The 17,839-nt window shown below is 44.0% G+C and overlaps 1 protein-coding gene across 5 annotated transcripts in view; it reads left to right on the top strand.

The window, feature by feature from the left end:
* cadm3 (cell adhesion molecule 3) overlaps positions 1 to 17,839 on the top strand; it is an 89,805-nt gene that overhangs the window by 67,162 nt on the left and 4,804 nt on the right. The window contains exons 6-11 of one of the 5 annotated variants that reach the window (XM_023424528.2): positions 3,676 to 3,846; positions 4,486 to 4,576; positions 11,228 to 11,400; positions 11,834 to 12,262; positions 12,716 to 12,736; positions 15,764 to 15,889. In XM_023424528.2, coding sequence (XP_023280296.1) covers positions 3,676 to 3,846; positions 4,486 to 4,576; positions 11,228 to 11,400; positions 11,834 to 12,262; positions 12,716 to 12,736; positions 15,764 to 15,889 — 1,011 coding nt within the window. Of the gene's footprint in view, positions 1 to 3,675; positions 3,847 to 4,485; positions 4,577 to 11,227; positions 11,401 to 11,833; positions 14,559 to 15,763; positions 15,890 to 17,839 lie in introns of those variants that run through there. The other 4 variants (XR_002761728.2, XM_023424530.2, XM_023424531.2 and 1 more) reach the window with 4 other exon arrangements.

Below are 17,839 nucleotides of genomic sequence, written 5' to 3' on the forward strand. Positions count from 1 at the left end.
ATTCATTAGGAGTCATGTTAATGTCCACATGATGACTGCGAGTCCAACATCGACTCTCTTTTAGCATCATACACCAGCCCAACCAATCGCAAATGTAGCTGTCAGTCATAATGTCAACTTATTATAAAACTAAACACTTGAACACACATCAGCACAATAAGAACTACCTAAAATAACACAAACCATCTTTGGGGAAATTGTACTGGCGTGTACTGTGATTCTTTAGTTTGGCCCATGTCCCAGTTGCAAACACAGAGGAGCCTGACAGTGACGACAACCGAAACACTGAGCTGAGAGGAACTTTAGAGCCAGGTTAGAACTGTGAGTCATTGTTAATAATTAGAGATATTGATTATGGCCACTTTAAATATACTTAAAGGGTCAGTTTGCCCAAATTACCTCTGGCTAAGCAGATCGTTTTCAATATCTTTGTCCAGGTTTTGAGATCTCTGCCTCTACCCCAGTGTGTGTGGTCCTCACAGCACTGAAAAGATATATTTAAAAAAAAATAAAAATAAATTCAACCTTTATTTCCAGAAACAATGTCCTGGTTGTTCTGGTTAAAAATACACAGCCAACAGTTTCCAGAGAAATAGTCCCTAGTTTAAAAAAACAAATCGTCCAGAGTATTGAGGAACCTGTTCCTGGTGACAAATGTTACTCTTGAATTTTTCAAATACGTTTTTGAGTCTGTTTGTGTGTCATCATGGCAAAATGTGGTCCCCGAGACACCTGCTGTAGTGGGAACTACTACTGAGGTGATTTTGAGCACTTTGGCAGGTGTTTATGTGTCTGTCTGTCTGTCTGTCTGTCTGTACACAAATGTTCTCACCACATTAGCGTCACAACTGTGCAAGACCCGGTGACAAAACTTTACAGGAGTGTAGCTGACAAAACAATGACGGCCAAGTTTAGAGATGGGCGTGGTCCGACCAATGAGCACTGAGTACCCATGGGTGCTGCGAAGAAAGAAAAAAAGGAAAAATAATCTGCACGACAAGACTATGTATATATTTCTGTAATTTAGCTGAACTAGCTGACCCTTTTAGAGGCAGAATCTGTCGGTTTGTATGTAACACAACCTGTTACTGCTTTCTGGTCCAATTTGCTTGTTGCTCTGCTCGTAGCAGCTGACATGCAAATCTACCCCGATGATCTAATTATGAACTGAGGAAATGTGAATTATGAGTAAATGTGCATCACTGCTGTCTTGGGAAAAAGCACTTAAACTGACTGCATCTTATTTTTTCAGTAATGAATGTGTTGAGTCAGTTCCATGACCCCTTGGGCCTGAAAAACTTATTAAAACTCAATTGTGTGATTTCGAAAACTACTGTTCACAGGAGTCAGTGAGTAAACAAGCAGGATTTCTTCATTCCCTAGTCTGGTTTTGGAGATCGATGGTCTTTAATAAAGGCTATAGACTAGCTTTATTTGTGTGTGCAGAGAGAGAGAGAGAGAGAGAGAGAGAGAGAGAGCGACAGTGACAAAAAGACCCCTCTGAGTGGCGTCGGATTTTTGAAATGCACCTGGAAAGTAAACTAATTTTCTCTGCAGGTCGGAGGACTGGTTATGGTAATAAAAAGAGAGATGTCATTAGATTCAGTGGTATTTGAGGAGTTCTCTGGAGGGGGAGGTGGGGGGGGGCAGGATGCAGCTATAATATCGGTGTGTTTGAGTGACTGAAAGAGTGAGACAGAGGAAAAGAAGTGTGTGTGTGTGTGTGTGTGTGTGTGTGTTTGTGCGCGCGTGCGTGCGTATGTGTGTGTGTTTGCGTGTGCACGCGTGTGTTTTCCAATCTGCTTCCCCGCCACTATCTCTGTCTCCTCTGTGTATATGTTATTCATGAGCTTGACCTACATGCGCCCATGCTTGTGTGTGCACGTGTGAATGTGTGTGTGTCACTCCACGCAGGAGAAAGTGATAAGGTTCTGGTCCACTTTCCAAGATTCACCAACCACTTTCACGCTCTGACCACCCAGTTTGATATTTTTTTATACAATAGAGTGCAATCTCCGGATGACAGTCTCCACTGTGTTTATGCTTTCATACTACTTACTGTAGTGCTGCTGCAGTTGCTCAGGCCCACTTACACCTGCCCAGTTCTTCTTCTTCTACTTCTTCCTCTTCTTCTTCTTCTTCTTCTTCTTCTTCTGCTTCTCTATTGATTCTGCACAGACTGCTGCCAGAAATGCAAAGTAAAGCAAAGAAAAAGAAAAGCGAAAGTGTGAAAGTGTCTGAATGAAAATCTCATATCGCATATTATTAATTAAAACTTACACTATAAACAGACCTGTTTCATTACTCTAAATATAGCTGCAACAGATTGCAATTAAGATGCTGTAGATTTTCTTTACTTGCCAGAATAAATCTCATTTCTTGGGTATTATATCATGTGAAATGCAAGTTTTCTCCTAAGCAGCAGCAAGCGGCTCTAAAGAAAGCTGGACTTAGCGATGTTAGATCTTTACCCTCTCTCGTCCCTCTGGTGTCCTTCAGCATGAAACATCACAGACTGGCCTGGTTAGTAAACATGAGCGCGCTGTGTGCGGTTTACTGATGTAATATTACAGAGGTTGTGGATACTGAAGGGAACGGAAATTTCCAGCTAACTCTTGCTGCCATCTGGAGATGCTAACGTGCAGCGTAGACTTTTGAGAATCACATGAAGTAGCTTTGAGACTGAGGTTTTCTTGACTTATTTCCTCATGAACCGGGACGTTCCAGCAGGATGCGGGTCTTAGAGAATTCGAAAGTTAATGTAACAAGAGGAAACTCTTCTCACACAGTCTGTAGTTGTTATTTTTACCATTTTAGAACTGAAAATGCAATAAACGTAGAGATACACATTTGGAGACGTGGTTATTTCCATCATTGATTTGCGTTTTTTGATTAACTGATAAACAGTATGGTCTATAAAATATCAGAACATAGTGTAAAATGCTCAGAGACAAAGATTATATCTTCTATTTTTTCTCACTGACAGTCCAAAAAGACAAAGATATTTAGTGTACAGTGATGTAAAACAGAGAAATGCAGCAAATCCTCACATTTCAGAAGCTGGAACCAGTGAGTTTTAGGCTCTTTAGCTTGATTAATGACCTAAGAAATATCAGTTTTAACAGTTTTTGTTCATCGACTAATGGATTAATCCTTTCTGCTTTTAACTGTATTTTGGCACAACACACATCTGACTCACGTTACTCCAGCAAAACCTAGTTACCCTGAAGACAAAGACAGACCTGCAGGTTTTATGAGATGGAAAGTTTTATTGGATATAATGATTGTATACATCACTGAATGAGTCAGCAGAAAAAAAGGAAAAAAAAAACGATCCTTTTGAGAGAGGAAAGATATCATATTGCTATAAAAATGTGTGGAAATGCATTGTTCGACGTACAGTGTGGCATATAATGACAGATTGCGGAACAAAACACCCAAGGGCACAAGGTAACTGCTCAGAAAAGGCATTTTTCATTTAATGGGAACAAATGGGGGTCATTGCACCTCCCTACAGTTCTACAACATGAAACCACCACATACCTAATTACAGCGTATTTTTCTGTCACAGCTTATGTGTTTTTTTTTTTTTTTTACTAGTCTCTGGTTAAGATGCAGGCGCCTCCCTCTTGACTGTCCCTCTCCCTTTCCCCTTCTCATCCCTCTTCGCCTCAGGGCGCCTGGACGTGGTGGAGCCCGTTCCGGACGATCCAACATACAATGTGAGCAGCGAGCTCACGCTGGAGGTGAGCCGCAGCGACGACAACGCCCTCATCACCTGCGCCGTCGACCATCCCTCTCTCGCCCCGGGGGACAAGAGGAGCGAGCAGGCTCTGCGGGTGTTGTGTGAGTCAACTGGGAAATAGGAGTTGGGGGTGGGGGTGTGAGAGACAGATACAGAGGATGCTGGGGCAAGGGAGGTAGAGTACAGGATGGACAGATGTGAGAGGGAAATATATAGTGAAACTGCTCTGGTTTTTATTTCTGCCCTGCTCTTCTCCTTTATTGGGCAGTATAGGCACATTTCCCCTCTTTGCAGTTTGACCTCTGCACCAGTAATTTGACATTAGTTACCTGTAATAATGACCACACAGGAACTTAACCTTCCTCTGCTGCCGCACTTGGCCAGAGTCGAGTCACAGTGAATAAGAAGAGCAAGTTATCATCTAAAGTGAAACTATAAATGGAGCCATGTCGGACTGCACTGTACTGGTGCTGCCACCCTGTGGGCGAGCCCACGGTACTGCGTCGCCGTGGGAAAGTGATGTCGTTGTGTAAGGGGTTATGTCATTGTAGGAGGCAGAGAGATGGTGACGCCTACAGGATGCAGATGGGAGTAGATGGAGACAGGGATGAATGAGGCTATCGGTGCTGTGTGCATGTCTGTACGGTTATGAGTCCTGTGTTATGTAACTACACTCTGTGTCTGTGTGTGTGTGTGTGTGTGTGTGTATGTGTGTGTGTGTGTTTGTCTTCCACTTACAGATTCACCTGAGGTGGTTATCTCTCCTGAAAACAATTTGCCCAGAGAGGGAGAGAAGTTTTTTCTGCAGTGTTTGGGCAATGGCAACCCAGAGTAAGACACACAAACACACACACACGCACACACAAACAATCACACACACACACACACACACACACACACACACACACGCACACACGCACATGTCGTTCACACCATGTCTGCCTGTATGTATGTATATGCACACACTTTCTCTGTTACCATATGTACAACTACACATATACACAATTATAAATCCCTATTCACAAAGGGACAGTTGTTGATGTGTTCATTATATAAAATACAATTCCGAACATCCTTTATACAATACAAATAAGTAACATGACTAAACATTAGTCATGTTATAACATTTCCAGGCAGTTCGCAGTATAACCAAGGCTTTTTTAGTCTGTGCCAATAAATAGTGTAATAAGACCATTTGATTTATGCTCAGATTTTACAGGAATCTCAAGTTAGAGGACATAACAGTACACGTGGTACGAAGGAGTATGAAGGAGCCACAGCAGCATGTGGCGTGTCTGTGTAATGATCGATGATAATGTGCTTCAGTAAGGGGTTTATCGTTTGTTTGCTGTGAACGGATGAACAAATCCTCTTGCAAAAACTTTCTGTCTGTGGCTTCTCAAACTGCTCATGCGAGTCTTCCATCCCTATGGTTCTCTAAGATCTTGTTAAGTTCAGGCTGACTACCTGCTGTGACTGCTCGGTTAAGGTAAGGTAGTGGTCATGGCTAGAGGAAACCCAGCGCTGACTTGTTGAGATGCTGTAACATCAGGCTACTTCCACCTTTGCTTATCTCTAGTGTTTGGACATTTGACACATGCAGCGAGGACAGTTTGGGATGGACAGTTAGTTCAGGGTTTGTGTGTTATGTCTTTTTCTCTGTGCGCTTCTGGCCTTCTTTTGTTCTCGACATTCAATTTCTGACACCTTGTCATGCGAGTAGTCATTTGTTCAAACACGTCACGCACATAAGCACACACACACGCACAGTTAGCGAAAACACCTGCTCCGACAAGTTCTCGCGTGTTCGCTGATACAGTGTGTACATAATTTTTCAGAAACACACACAAACAAACTGCAACGCGCGTCTTAAATCCTGCCCACACAAATACACTCTTTCCCCTGGCCTTTCTGCATTATAGATGAACCTCCAGCCCACCAGCCCTATCGATCCGCTCTCCTCCTCCCCCCCTGTCCTCCTCTCCCTGTCTCCCTCCATCCCTCCATCATCGGGTATCTCTCCGCTGCTGTGTCAGTCACAGCTCGTTCACTCCTCTCCGTCTTGTCACGACACCTCCCTGCCCTACTCATCATTCTCCTCCTCTCCCCGTCCTTTCCTATAACTCTCCTCTATCGCTCCCCACACCTTTTCCCTTTAAATTCTCCACCCCTCCTCCTCCTCCTCCTCCTCCTCCCCCTCCTCCTCCCGCCCTGCTATCCTATTACCTCCTCCCTTCTCCTCTTTCTCCTCCTGTCAGCTCATCACAGGAGTGGCTAGGAATAAGACTAGCCAGTTAGTTTGATTGGCGGGTGGAACAGATAGGGGGTGGGGGAGAGGGAGGTGACTGTCATCGCACGTACGTGCTTTAACAGGCAGCAGGGGAGTCGATAAAGTATAGACAGGAGGAAAGCGAGGCATGAGCGGAGTGCCGCGGATGGGGGTTCAATTCCCATTGGGACCTTCTATTTGTTTGTGATACAATAAGACACTGTGGATGAAAGCATCCATTAAACGATGTACTGTCTGCATGTTCTATATGGGAAATAGTCTCTGGTAATAAATGGTTCTATGCAGTTCAAAATAGCCCTGACAGTGCAAGAGTTCAGGGTTCAGCTCCCACTGGGATCACCATTCCTAAAAATGTACTGAACTCACAGTACATGGAGGAGCTCTAGATAAAAGCGTCCGCTGAGTGGCAGAGGCTGCATGTAACAAAAAAAAAAAAAAAAAACGAGGCTACAGAAGAAGAGAAGAGAGAAACTGTCATGGCAAAAAAAAAAAAAGACAAGGGAAGGAGAGGTAGAGAGGGAAGGAAAACAAAGCAACAGGAGAGGCAGAGGGAAGCGTGGGTGGAGGGGAGACAGAAAGATTTGGTGACAGTGACTAAGACAGAGAGGAGGAGAGCAAACAAGCAAAGCCAGTGTGTGTGAAACGGGGGGGCTCAGCTATGTGCACCACCGCCTGTGGATGAGCTAGTGTCCAATCAAATCAGATACAGGTTGCCCCCACAGCTGTCAGTCAAAACCCAATCACCGCGACGACACTTTTCCTCCGACACACCCAGCCACTCAGCTCCCTCTCCTCCTATTGAGCTGTGCTCCCCGATCAAACTCAATGAACGTCACACTCCATCCCGTGGCTCACACTCCTCTTCTCTCTCTTCGTGGTCACATCCTGTCAGGTTCAAAACAATAACTTACCGTATCGAATTCTATACCGTGTTTCCTCGGCGCCTGGCAGCAAGAGCGCTCTAATAGAAGAGAGTGGAATTCGTGCTCTACATTCTATTACATTTCCCATCTATTCAATCAGCACGGCTGGGGAGTGCTCGCAATTGCATCACATTTCTGCTCTTGAAGTCATTTAACCACTTAAACTCCCCAAGACTGTTCACTTAACACATTTACAACTAAAAAGCTTTGCATAACTTTGACTCATGTGAGCAAGGTCATGGCCACAGTTGGAAAACAGCAGGTGACATGTAGCAGGATTACAATAATCTCTAACCTATTAAAAGGTGAGGCAGGCCACATTCTATACTCGTCACGACTGGTGCCGGCAGGACGGCAAAACACAGGGGAAAGGACCCAAGTGCAGACGTTCAGGCGGAACTTATTCAGTTGAAAGATTTATTATAAACAAAAAGGAACATGGCTTTTCGGAGTGGTGAGGCAGGTGAGAGTCAAACAACCAGGGAGAGGAGGCCAACAAGGGGCCAGTGGACAGGGAGCTAAAGAGTGGACCTCGGGATCTCAGGGGAACAGCCCGAGGGCACAGCTGGAGATCTCAGGTCGAGGGCCTGAGGGCAGGACAAAGGTAGAGAAGGAAACCTCAGGTGGCCGAGCAAGGGGTCAGGCAGACAGGTGGAGGCAGGGACAAAAGCAGGACTGCTCCGGTAGCGGGCAGTGAAGGCGGGATCGCTCTCGAGCAGAGCAGGAGGTTGATATGGGGCAATAGTCTGATGAGTCCCGGAGAAAGGGGACTGCTCAAGGTCTACAGGGTCGGAATCCCACAGGATGCTAGCCGACTTGGGTGCAAGAACAGGCTGGCCGTATCAGGGTCAGCAGCAGGACCGGGCAGGATGCTAGCCAACTTGGATGCAGACTGGGGGCTAGCCTACTAGGAGGCTGGCTGGAGGCTAACGGGCCTGAAGCTAGCCGACTGGAGCGCAGGCTGGAGGCTAGCAGCTTGAAGGCTTGCAGACTGGAGGCTGCAGGCAAAATAACCCAAGCCTGACCGTCTGAGAATCAGGCTGAGGGTTGGGAGACACTGGAACAGGCTGCTGGCTAGCAGGCTGAGAGACTGGTGCGTCCTTTAGCCATTCAGACAATCAACTCTTTAGCCGAGGTGTTTTGGACACTCTTTGCGTCCCACCCTCACAACAACCTTTGGGCTCTCGTCCACTCACCGTACAAGCATATGGCAATCCATAAAGTTCACCTCAAACAAAACATCTGTTGGGTCCTTGGTGCAGCCAGAATGTACTGTCACAGCTGGTGTGAGCAGGATAGTGTGGCGAGGCGGACGAGAGTAATACAAACCCTGTCCAGACAGGAAAACAAGTCCGGTGAGCAGTGGCAAAGAAATACGAATTCCGGAAAACAGGCAACAAAGGTCAACACAGAGGTCAGACAGGAAAACACGAGAACCCAGATCATGAAGCTCACAGCAACTTATCACAACACTCGGCCAACTGAAAAGGGGAAACACAAAGCTGTAAATTCACTGAAGACTAATTAACTAATGAGACACAGGTGGCAAAGAAAAACAGCAGGAAAACACAGAGTCAGGAAATAAAAATAACAACAGGTGGTACACATCAGGTGGTAATTTCAAAATAAAACAGGAAACACTAAACAGAGTCCAGGCATGGAGTTCACAAGGAGGGGCAGGTCATGACAATACTTTTCTTGTCAAACAAATCCCATGAAAAGACTAAATTAAACCCACTAACCAGAATTGCCTGACTGTGCGATAAAGCCTCAGTGATGAGCAAAAACTATTCAAAACACGTGAACGGGCCACATCACTGCACTCGATGACCTGTTCCTTGTTCATTTGCGTAATCTTGTTTATTTTGCGTCAACTCTACATATGCTGACCCGCTGCCGTAAATACTCACTAGTGCACCAGGTTAATCCACATTAATCCGCAGCTGAAAATAGTCCCCAACAAATGCACTCATTACTCCCATTTGAGTTACCTTTGCAAGCGCCCAGCCGGATTATCGTTATCGTTATTACTTTATGAAACTGTGATGGCAAACATGTTAGCAAACAGTGGCATATTTACACATCTAGCGGACACTGGGCAACATTTGAAGTCATGTTTGTGTCCACCTGGCAAATTTGAATCCAATATTTACTCTTCTTTTGGCTCCATTTTGTTTCTCTACTAACTCCAGAGGGAAACATCTGTCACTTAAGCAGTTAAATGCTCCACTTCCCTCAACAGCTAGATGCTGACTTTGTCCATCTGTTGTTTGGTGCTGGGCAAGGAGTGACAGTGGGCAACTGCCTGTTGTGTCTGGAAACTGGGCTGATGAGAGCTGACTGAATCAGAATGGTTAAGATGTGGGCTGTAAAGCTTTAAATATGTCCATTTTTTTCCAGAAACCAGTTGCCTTGACACGACGTGCCACAGACTGGGTAGAAAAAGCCAGAGAGTAATGAGTGTTGGACTAATGCATTGTGGGTCTCCTCAGGGATTTGGTGAAATTAAAAACAATATAAAATAACACCAGACTTATCCTTTTTAAATGTAAAAATACTGATCAGATGACAGACACTTGTGTTGTTACTAAAGTGTTGGATTATTTAAATTTCCAATACTGGCGTAATTTAACACATTTTATATTAATAATAATAACAAAATCACCCTAAGCTTTTTTCTTTTTTTTTTAAAACATGGTAACGTTAAAGTCAGAATGCACCAAAGTAATTGCAATGAAGAATGTCTTCAGGCGTATCATCACTTGTGTGCAGTGTTTACTGATACATGCGTGCTAATTGAAAAGCTTCCACCTAAGCAGAGCTCATAGCCGAGAATAAAACACAGGTACGCTCCATGGATATTGTCGGCGTGGTCTGACCAATCAGCTGTCTGCACTTAAAACTAGCAGCCGTATAACAGAGATTGACTTTTGAGCATTATGTTTAATAACACCACACGAGTTACAGCCTGTAAATGTGAAGTTAATTGTTCAGATAATTGCATATTAACTAGCATTTGGAGGCAGCGTAATACAACAGCTGATTACATTTTATTGCAGGTAACCTGACGACGTAGACAAAGAAGGTCAGGACGGTTTTTCCTTTTTTTTTTTTTTGGGAAGAATATTCATCCGGTATTTGCCTCTGTGCAGCTGAGTGAACACTGGAGCTCTTTTTAAGCATTGTCAGGATTTATACTCCTAAAAATGACACACATTCAAAACTTTGAGCTTCACAGTGAGTCCACAGTCTCCCTAGTGTTTGCTCAGCAGCAGGTGTCAAGGGAGCAGACGATTAGCTTTCACTCACTTTGAGAATTCTTCCCAGCAGCAACAACACAGAGTTGTTGTGGGTTTTGCCTCTCAGAGTCTTCCAGTTGGGTTTTAGAATATTTGTCTGAAGGAGTTTGGTCTTAAGAGCAGCAGAGTTCAAACCTTTAACGGTTACTGTACGAACGCCCACCTGGCCACCACCTCGAAGTCACAGATTTCACCTTTAGTTGTCGATGAGAGTTCTTTTTTTTTTTTTTTTTCACATTTCGAAGAACGATTAATCAGTCCAACACACTCAGGTCTGTCCCCGATTCAGACTCCCCGTCATTGTAATTACTGTACAGCGCTTAAGGACTCGCTCATTTACATAATTGATTCTTTTATCAAGGCACGTCTCGCTATCTCTCTCATACACAATCTGTTATGCAGAATGGATTTTTTAACGCAGGCTGATTTGAAATGCTGATCTTCATTCTGTTGTTTTCTTCTTCTTCTTCTTCTTCTTCTCCCTCCATCTCTTTTAAGAGCTCTTCTCTTCTTCAAGCTGCGACACTCCTCTCGAACCCCGTCCTTCTTTCCATCATTTTCTTCATCGTTCCTTTTTTTTTTCACTTGTTCTGTCTGCTGCGACAACTCTTCCCCTCCCCCTCTTTACATCATTCATTCTCTCCATCCTTTTCTCTTGTTTGTTCTCGCCTGCTCTCCTCTCACGCTTTTATCTTCTCTTTTTCTGTCTTCATTCCTCCCAGCCTTCTCACTCCTTTATCCATTTCTTCTTCTTTCCCTTCCTCCCTCTGTTTCACTCTTGATGATTTCATCTCCTCTTTCTCCTGCAGCACTTGTCACAGCTCCCTTCTCCTCTCATCACTTCACCTCTTTTTTGTATTTTTTATTTTTTTTTACTTTAAGTTACTCCTTTGCAAAATGTGCACAGCGTGTACAGTTCAACTCAGGACTCTTATTCTTTCTGTATGTCTCTTTCTCTCCCATGTCTCAGGCCCACCACCTACATGTGGGAGAAGAAAGATGGAGAGCTCCCCCCACTGGCCAAAGTCGACGGTGCTTTCCTGCGCTTCGAGATGCTCAACAAATCAGATAATGGCGTCTACCTCTGCCAAGTCGACAACGGCATAGGAAACAACCAGGGGGAGTACACACTCCTGGTGCAAGGTAACGAGGAAAAGTGAAAAGAGGGAGGGAAAATGAGCCAGGAAATGGGGTGTATGGTGGGGGAGAGATGGAGAAGAGAGGGATTAATGTAGAGAGAAAAGTGAAGAGGCTGGGATGTCTTCTTTTACGTTTCTTCATCACGTTTTTTTTATTTTTTTATTTCTTCTGTCGTTTGTTGTGGTTTTGCTTGTACTTCTTCCATCTTTTTTTCTCTTCTGATTTTCTTTCGTTTCTTTCCTCCTGTTTTTGTTTGTTGTTTTGTTCTTTTTTTTTCTCATCCAACCGCGCTACCACCACCACCACCACCACCACTGCTTACCATCCAACCGCTTTCACTCGTTCTTGCGCTTCTTTCCCTTCGCTTTTATGTGCCCTCGCTCGTTTCGATCCACGGCCATTTTTGCGCTTTGCTTGCCGGTTCCTCCTCCCCAAGATCCCATGGACCCAGACGCCGTGGACACCACCTCCCCCTCCCCTGATTTTTCAACCTCTACCTCCTCCCTCCCATCCTCCTCCCCTCCTGACACCTTCTCTGGCTCCGGCTCTGATTCCGCCTACTCCTCTTCATCCTCCTCCCCTCCTGACCTCACCTCCACTTCCTTCCCTGACTCCTCCCCTTCTGCCAACCCATCAAATGCTGACATGTCGACCACCGTCTCCGATTCCTACACCACCACCACCATCCTCTCCAACGCCCTCTTCCCCGACCTGCCATTCTCTCACTCCCCCTCGTCCCCGGCTGCTACTCCTCCCTCCTCTGCAAGCAGCGCTCCGTCCACTGCCACTCCCACCTACCCCTCCCTCGCCTCCTCCCTTACTCCCTCAGTTTCCGTCCGGCTGAATGGAGTTTACACTTTCACAGGTAAAAATCATCTGAGTCACACACTTGGACACACACTTGCAAACAAGAGAATTGTGAGATGTTTAGTAATGGAGCGGAAAAGCAAACACCATTTACGTTTCTACTTTTGTTATTTTTATCCCTCAATACACAAATTGTGCTTGCACTGTGGACAGCGGGAGTTTGTTTTCCATGGACACACATACACACACACACACACACACACACACACACACACACACACTCATACGCAAAGCTTGGCAAAACAAAAGCACATAATGAAGGATAAAATGGCATTTGTGTGTCCATGTCACAGCTGTTTGATCTTTTTTTTTCTTGTTTCCCTCTTTCCTCCTGTTAATAATCCCTAATCCCCCAACTACCCCCCCAACACTCACTCCTCCACTCATCTAACCATCCATCCATCCATTCATCTAAACATCCAACAATCCATCTACTCATCCACTTGAGAAGATGCTGCAGAGAACATTGCAGGTATAACTTTTCCACCAGTCATCTGTAGTTCTGACTCTCTGTCGTTCTAACTTTTCGTCCACCTGCCTGTCTGTCCGTCCGTCCATCCGTAGTTCTGTCTGTTTTTTGTCTGTCCGTCAGTCTGGATAAAAAAAAAAAAAAAATAGTCTGGGGACCCTTTGAACTTCAGAGCAGAGGGATGAATATTTCATACTCCTGCCCACGTAATACTTTGTTGTTGCCCATACATGCACAGACACGCTCAACACACCATCTCACACACACACTCTCACTAATGCAACACGCATCAACACCAAAGTGTTCGCACCACACATTCACGTCTATCTGACAAAGACACACACACAAACGCTAGCATGACCCCTTAAGTGGTACAAGTCATTTACACAGTGTTCCACTTCCTCTGTGTGTTTCTGTATGTGTGTGAGTGGTTTTTCTTCTTGTCTGTGTGTGTGTGTGTGTGTGTGTGTGTGTGTGTGTGTGTGTGTGTGTGTGTTAGCACTCTGGAGGGAGGGGTCAGGCTTCGAGGTGTTCTTGGGTCTTGTCTGCTTTCCTTTGATGCTGACAGCAGGATTTATGGGCTCATTCTCAGTCTCGCCTCGTCAGCATGCCCCTCTCACCTCCACGCCGGCCAGCCGGAGTGTGTGTTCCACTCTCTGTGTGTGCGTGTGTGTGTGTCATTCTGACTGGTGCTCAGAGTCTCCCCCCTCCCCACCCGGCCCCACCCCCTCTCTTCTCCCTGTTCTCTTTCTGCGGCTGGCCTCTGGTTGGCTGTTGTCATGCCCCTTCACTCCTCTAACTGGCTAAAATGTGACTTTTTTTTCCCTCCAAAATTGGTCGTTTACCACATCTGTTGGTGTCCCAGCTGGTTGTGTGTGTGTGTCCCTTCCCTCCCTCCTCAGTTACAGTTTTGTCCACATCTCTAGTTGTCAGTGTCTCTTGTTGTGCCTCTATCTCTCTGTGCCCTGATTGGGTGTATACGAGCTGGCTATTTGTTCCTCTGACTGGTTGAATTCTTGCCCTCTTCATTGGTTTGATCCCTCAGACGTTCACCTAGTGCAAGACGGTCTCTCGTTCCAGCCCCCTTTCCTTTTTGCTCCCTTTAAAAATCGTTTATGCTTTTCAATGTGTGAAGTGCTGCTTCTGAGTTGTGCCTATCTGAGTGACTTTCAAATTGACACCCGGCGTTTGATCCGTTCTGAAAAGTCAGGCGAAATAAATGATGTATCAAATTATTTCTGCGTAGATTGCTTTCTTCTCCAAGGGGCAAGTAACCAGAGAGTCTGAAACGAGGCAAAGTGGGAGGGAAAAGAAAATATCAAATCTCCGCTGTTGGGTGAAAAACCTGAATCTCAAAAATTGTCAGAAGACAAAGAGGTCTTGTTTTCAGCTTGATCTCCAAATAAAAGATTTCTATATTTTTCTGTAATGAAATCATACTTTTACTATGCAGATTATGCAACATATACAAGTATATTCTACCTATATAAAGGATTTTGATAATACATGTCAATATTGAAAATGTACCGTATGCTGAAAACATTATTATATATTATATATGTGTTTATTTCTTCCTTTTTCTTCATCTTTGCTCTCTCTCTCTCAATAAGTCAGTATATATATATATATATATTTATTTATTTATATATATGTATACAGTATATATGTGACAAAAGTTGTCGGTTGTCAGTCACACTAGTAGTGTATGCCGTCATGTTATATTGTGTTGTGCTATGTGATGTTATGTTTTGTTATGTCATGTTATGTTATGTCATATAATTTTCCTTGTCCTTGTCTTGCGTCACCAAATAAAAAAAGAAAGCATTATTATTATATGTTTATTATACTTTTCAAGAGTGTATTAATGCCTCTGTTAGTTTAAAGTACTATATTTTCATAAATACAATTTTAATTTGTGTATTAATTGTACTTTACAGTATAAGTATAAGTAGTAAAAGTGACAAAATAACAATGTTGAAATTTAGATTTGAATTTGCTAAAGTGCATTTTTCAAAAATATATGTTAAATACGTGTATTAAACAACATTAAAATTCTACTCACGTAATAGTTAATGAGACTAATCCAATTACATGTTTGCATCAAGCTGACAAGCTTCCCTCATTAATGAATTTCAGATAAACATGTGCTACAAGTATATGAAGCATACTTTCAGAAAGTGTACTTGAGTATGCTTTCTCAATAATTGGAGATCCAACATGGCTGGATTAATCTGCTAGTTTCATTCACCATGTCTGGGTTAAACTAGCAGATAACTTTAAATTTATATTTAATCAGATTATTACAAAAACTGATTCCGGGGCTTTGGGGGCTCCTGGAGGTTTGGGGCCCTGGTGTAGTTGCCTGCATCCCCTGGTTGGTAATCCAGCCTCAGATTCCTCAAGCCTGAGCATTTTTTCAGAGTTTTTTAATCCGAAGAAGAGCATAAAATCCTTCAGTCAAAGTCAAAGTCAGCTGAAGGGGCAAGGATTTCACCCGACATCAACAGCGTGTCCCCACGAGGTTCTTACAAGTGATTGGGACTTGGTTGGTAAAGTGCACAATCCTGCTGCATGTTAGTCACGAACAGTTTTTTAAAGAGGGTGACATGGTGGCCTCTTTTCTTTCGCCTGGCTTTTTTCATATCCTCGTCTTTGTCTTCTGAAGGTTTGCCTCTGTGCCTGGGTATTATATATTGACAAGTCTTCTTTGCTCCCCTGTTCTTTTCTTTTCTTTCTTTCTGCCTTCTCTCTGTCACTCTCCCCATTATTCTCTCTCTCTTTCTCTGTTTCTGTTGCCTTTCATCATCTGTCTCCCGTTTCCACCAATATTTCTCTGCCACCCCCTCCGCCCTCTCTGCTTTCAATCTCCGTCTCTTTTTCCCCCTCTCTCGCCTTATTTCGTACTGTCTCATTTTCTCTTGCTGTTTTGTCTCTTTCCCTTTCATCCACTTTCCATCTCACCCACTCCTTTCCCCTTCTCCTCTCCTCTCTCCTCTTTGCACCTCTTCTGTTCACCTCCGTCCTCTCAAGACCCCACAGCCATGTTGACCTCTTCGGGGGTGGACCATGCTGTGATCGGAGGGGTGGTGGCTGTTATCGTCTTCATCCTGCTCTGCCTGCTCATCGTCCTCGGCAGATACCTCATCAGACACAAAGGTCACCTGCTCACAGACACACCCACACACAGACAAATGAACACGAACACACTCATGCATGCATGCATGAGCGAACACAGAGATACACTTGCATAAATATGGATACATGCGTAGCGAGACAGGATCTCACACGTACAAACATGCATATGCATACAAATGCAGGGATACACAAAAATGCAAATGCAGTCACACCTAAATATAAATCCTGAGCATAAACCTCAATTATTTTACTCTTAAAGCAGAATAAGAAAATGAAAAAATGTCAATAGGTGAATGTTTATTCATTGCCTTTTAATGCATTTTGGTTCACACAACTTCCTGTGAGATTAGATTTCCTGACGTCAGCATGTTTTCACTCCTGTGACCAAATATGGGATTTAAAGTGATTTGGTAGAAACTCATTGCTTACTTACTGAGATCAGCTTGAGCGCTCCGCTCGCTCTTAGCTCTCTCTTTCTATTAGCTCTCTCTCTCGCTATTCAGCTATATTCACTTCCCAGAATTTCCCTTTTGGAATATAAACAAACAAGAACAAAGCAAATTCAAAAAGGCTCAGCTCCAGCAGGGGACATGTGAAATTTAAATGGTAATATAGACATGTTTTGGCACCCACATGGGGGCAGTTGATGCATACATGCCCTCCACTATCACCACAGTGAGCCAGATTCAATCCCCGGTTCCGGTGCCTCCAGCTGGCCCAGAATATTGAACACGGCTACCTGTTGTCCAGTGTTCACAGGTGCCGCAGTCTCTGAGGGATCATATCTTTGTTGCTGCTCTAGTGACTCCCTCTGGTTGGATTAAGCACCTGTGCAGAGGTGGGAGTGGGATCTGGGGGGGATAATGTGAAGCTCCTCATTGTGTGGTGACTGCATGTGTATAAGTCTGTGGGCCAACAGAGGAGTGAGCAGTTCTAAGCGCTGCTGTACAGAAAGACTTGGTCAGTCCTTATCATTATATGAGACTAAACAGAGATAGTTCTCACTTACAAAGCACAAAAACAGCTGATTGAGACACTGATATGTGTACGTACATATTGTGAAATGGCCTGAGAATGATACATCCTGAGATTTTTACCAACGTTCAATCCACATTAAAAGTAGTTTGACAAAATAATCTTAACTTCTCTGGTGCTTTCAATGACATCTCATGGTTTTCATCAGCAAATGGATGGTCAGACAAGTCCGAACAGGTGGTTGTATTTGGGGGGAAATGTTGTAAACCCATTAATTCAAAGGTATCAACTCATGACTTTGACCCCTTCCCAGATTTTGCTGTTGTGTTCACAGACAGCTGCTGTCGTCCAGGGTCCTTCCTGTTTACACCAGTGTACTGTTGCCAACAGTTGTTGCACGTTCCCATATACAACCACCATTTATCATGTGACCGAAGCTCCACGTCTAAGTCGCTTGATGACACATGAGTTGAGTCCCTGACGTGATTCAATTCTGTTGGCTGATAAAAAACAGTGACGTGTCAGTGAGAGGTTCAGAAAACGCTTGTACATGGACCTTAATTCATGTTTATTTTGTCAAACTTCTGTTTCCATTTTCAAGATACTAACTTTTAAAGTGAGATTAAAAAAAAAAGTACCATCACAATCTGGGTAGAATACATAGAAATGCATAGAAAACCAGGAGTTATGAAGTAGCTGTGGATCTTTTCAGATAAGAGCGCATGTTGTGTTGGAGCATGGTCTTGTTGACACTGGCTTAAAGGAGCTATTTGTAAGTCACATCTTTTCTTCTTCTGAAGATAGCATGCTAACCAGCTAGCACTTTCCAATTGCGACTCAGTGTAGCCTCCTACCTGCCCTGAAGACGTAGCGCTGCCTAGAGGGTGTATTTTAACCTCCTGTGTTGTAAACACAAAGATGGCAGAACATCTTGTCAAGCAGCAATTATCATCACCTGCTCAAGCCAAGAAACCATGTTTAGTAGTAGAGAAAACT

The sequence above is a fragment of the Seriola lalandi genome, unplaced genomic scaffold (genome assembly GCF_002814215.2).
Source record: "Seriola lalandi dorsalis isolate HSWRI2012SDOR001 ecotype SW California unplaced genomic scaffold, Sedor1 jcf7180002054736, whole genome shotgun sequence".
Lineage (NCBI taxonomy): Eukaryota > Metazoa > Chordata > Actinopteri > Carangiformes > Carangidae > Seriola > Seriola lalandi.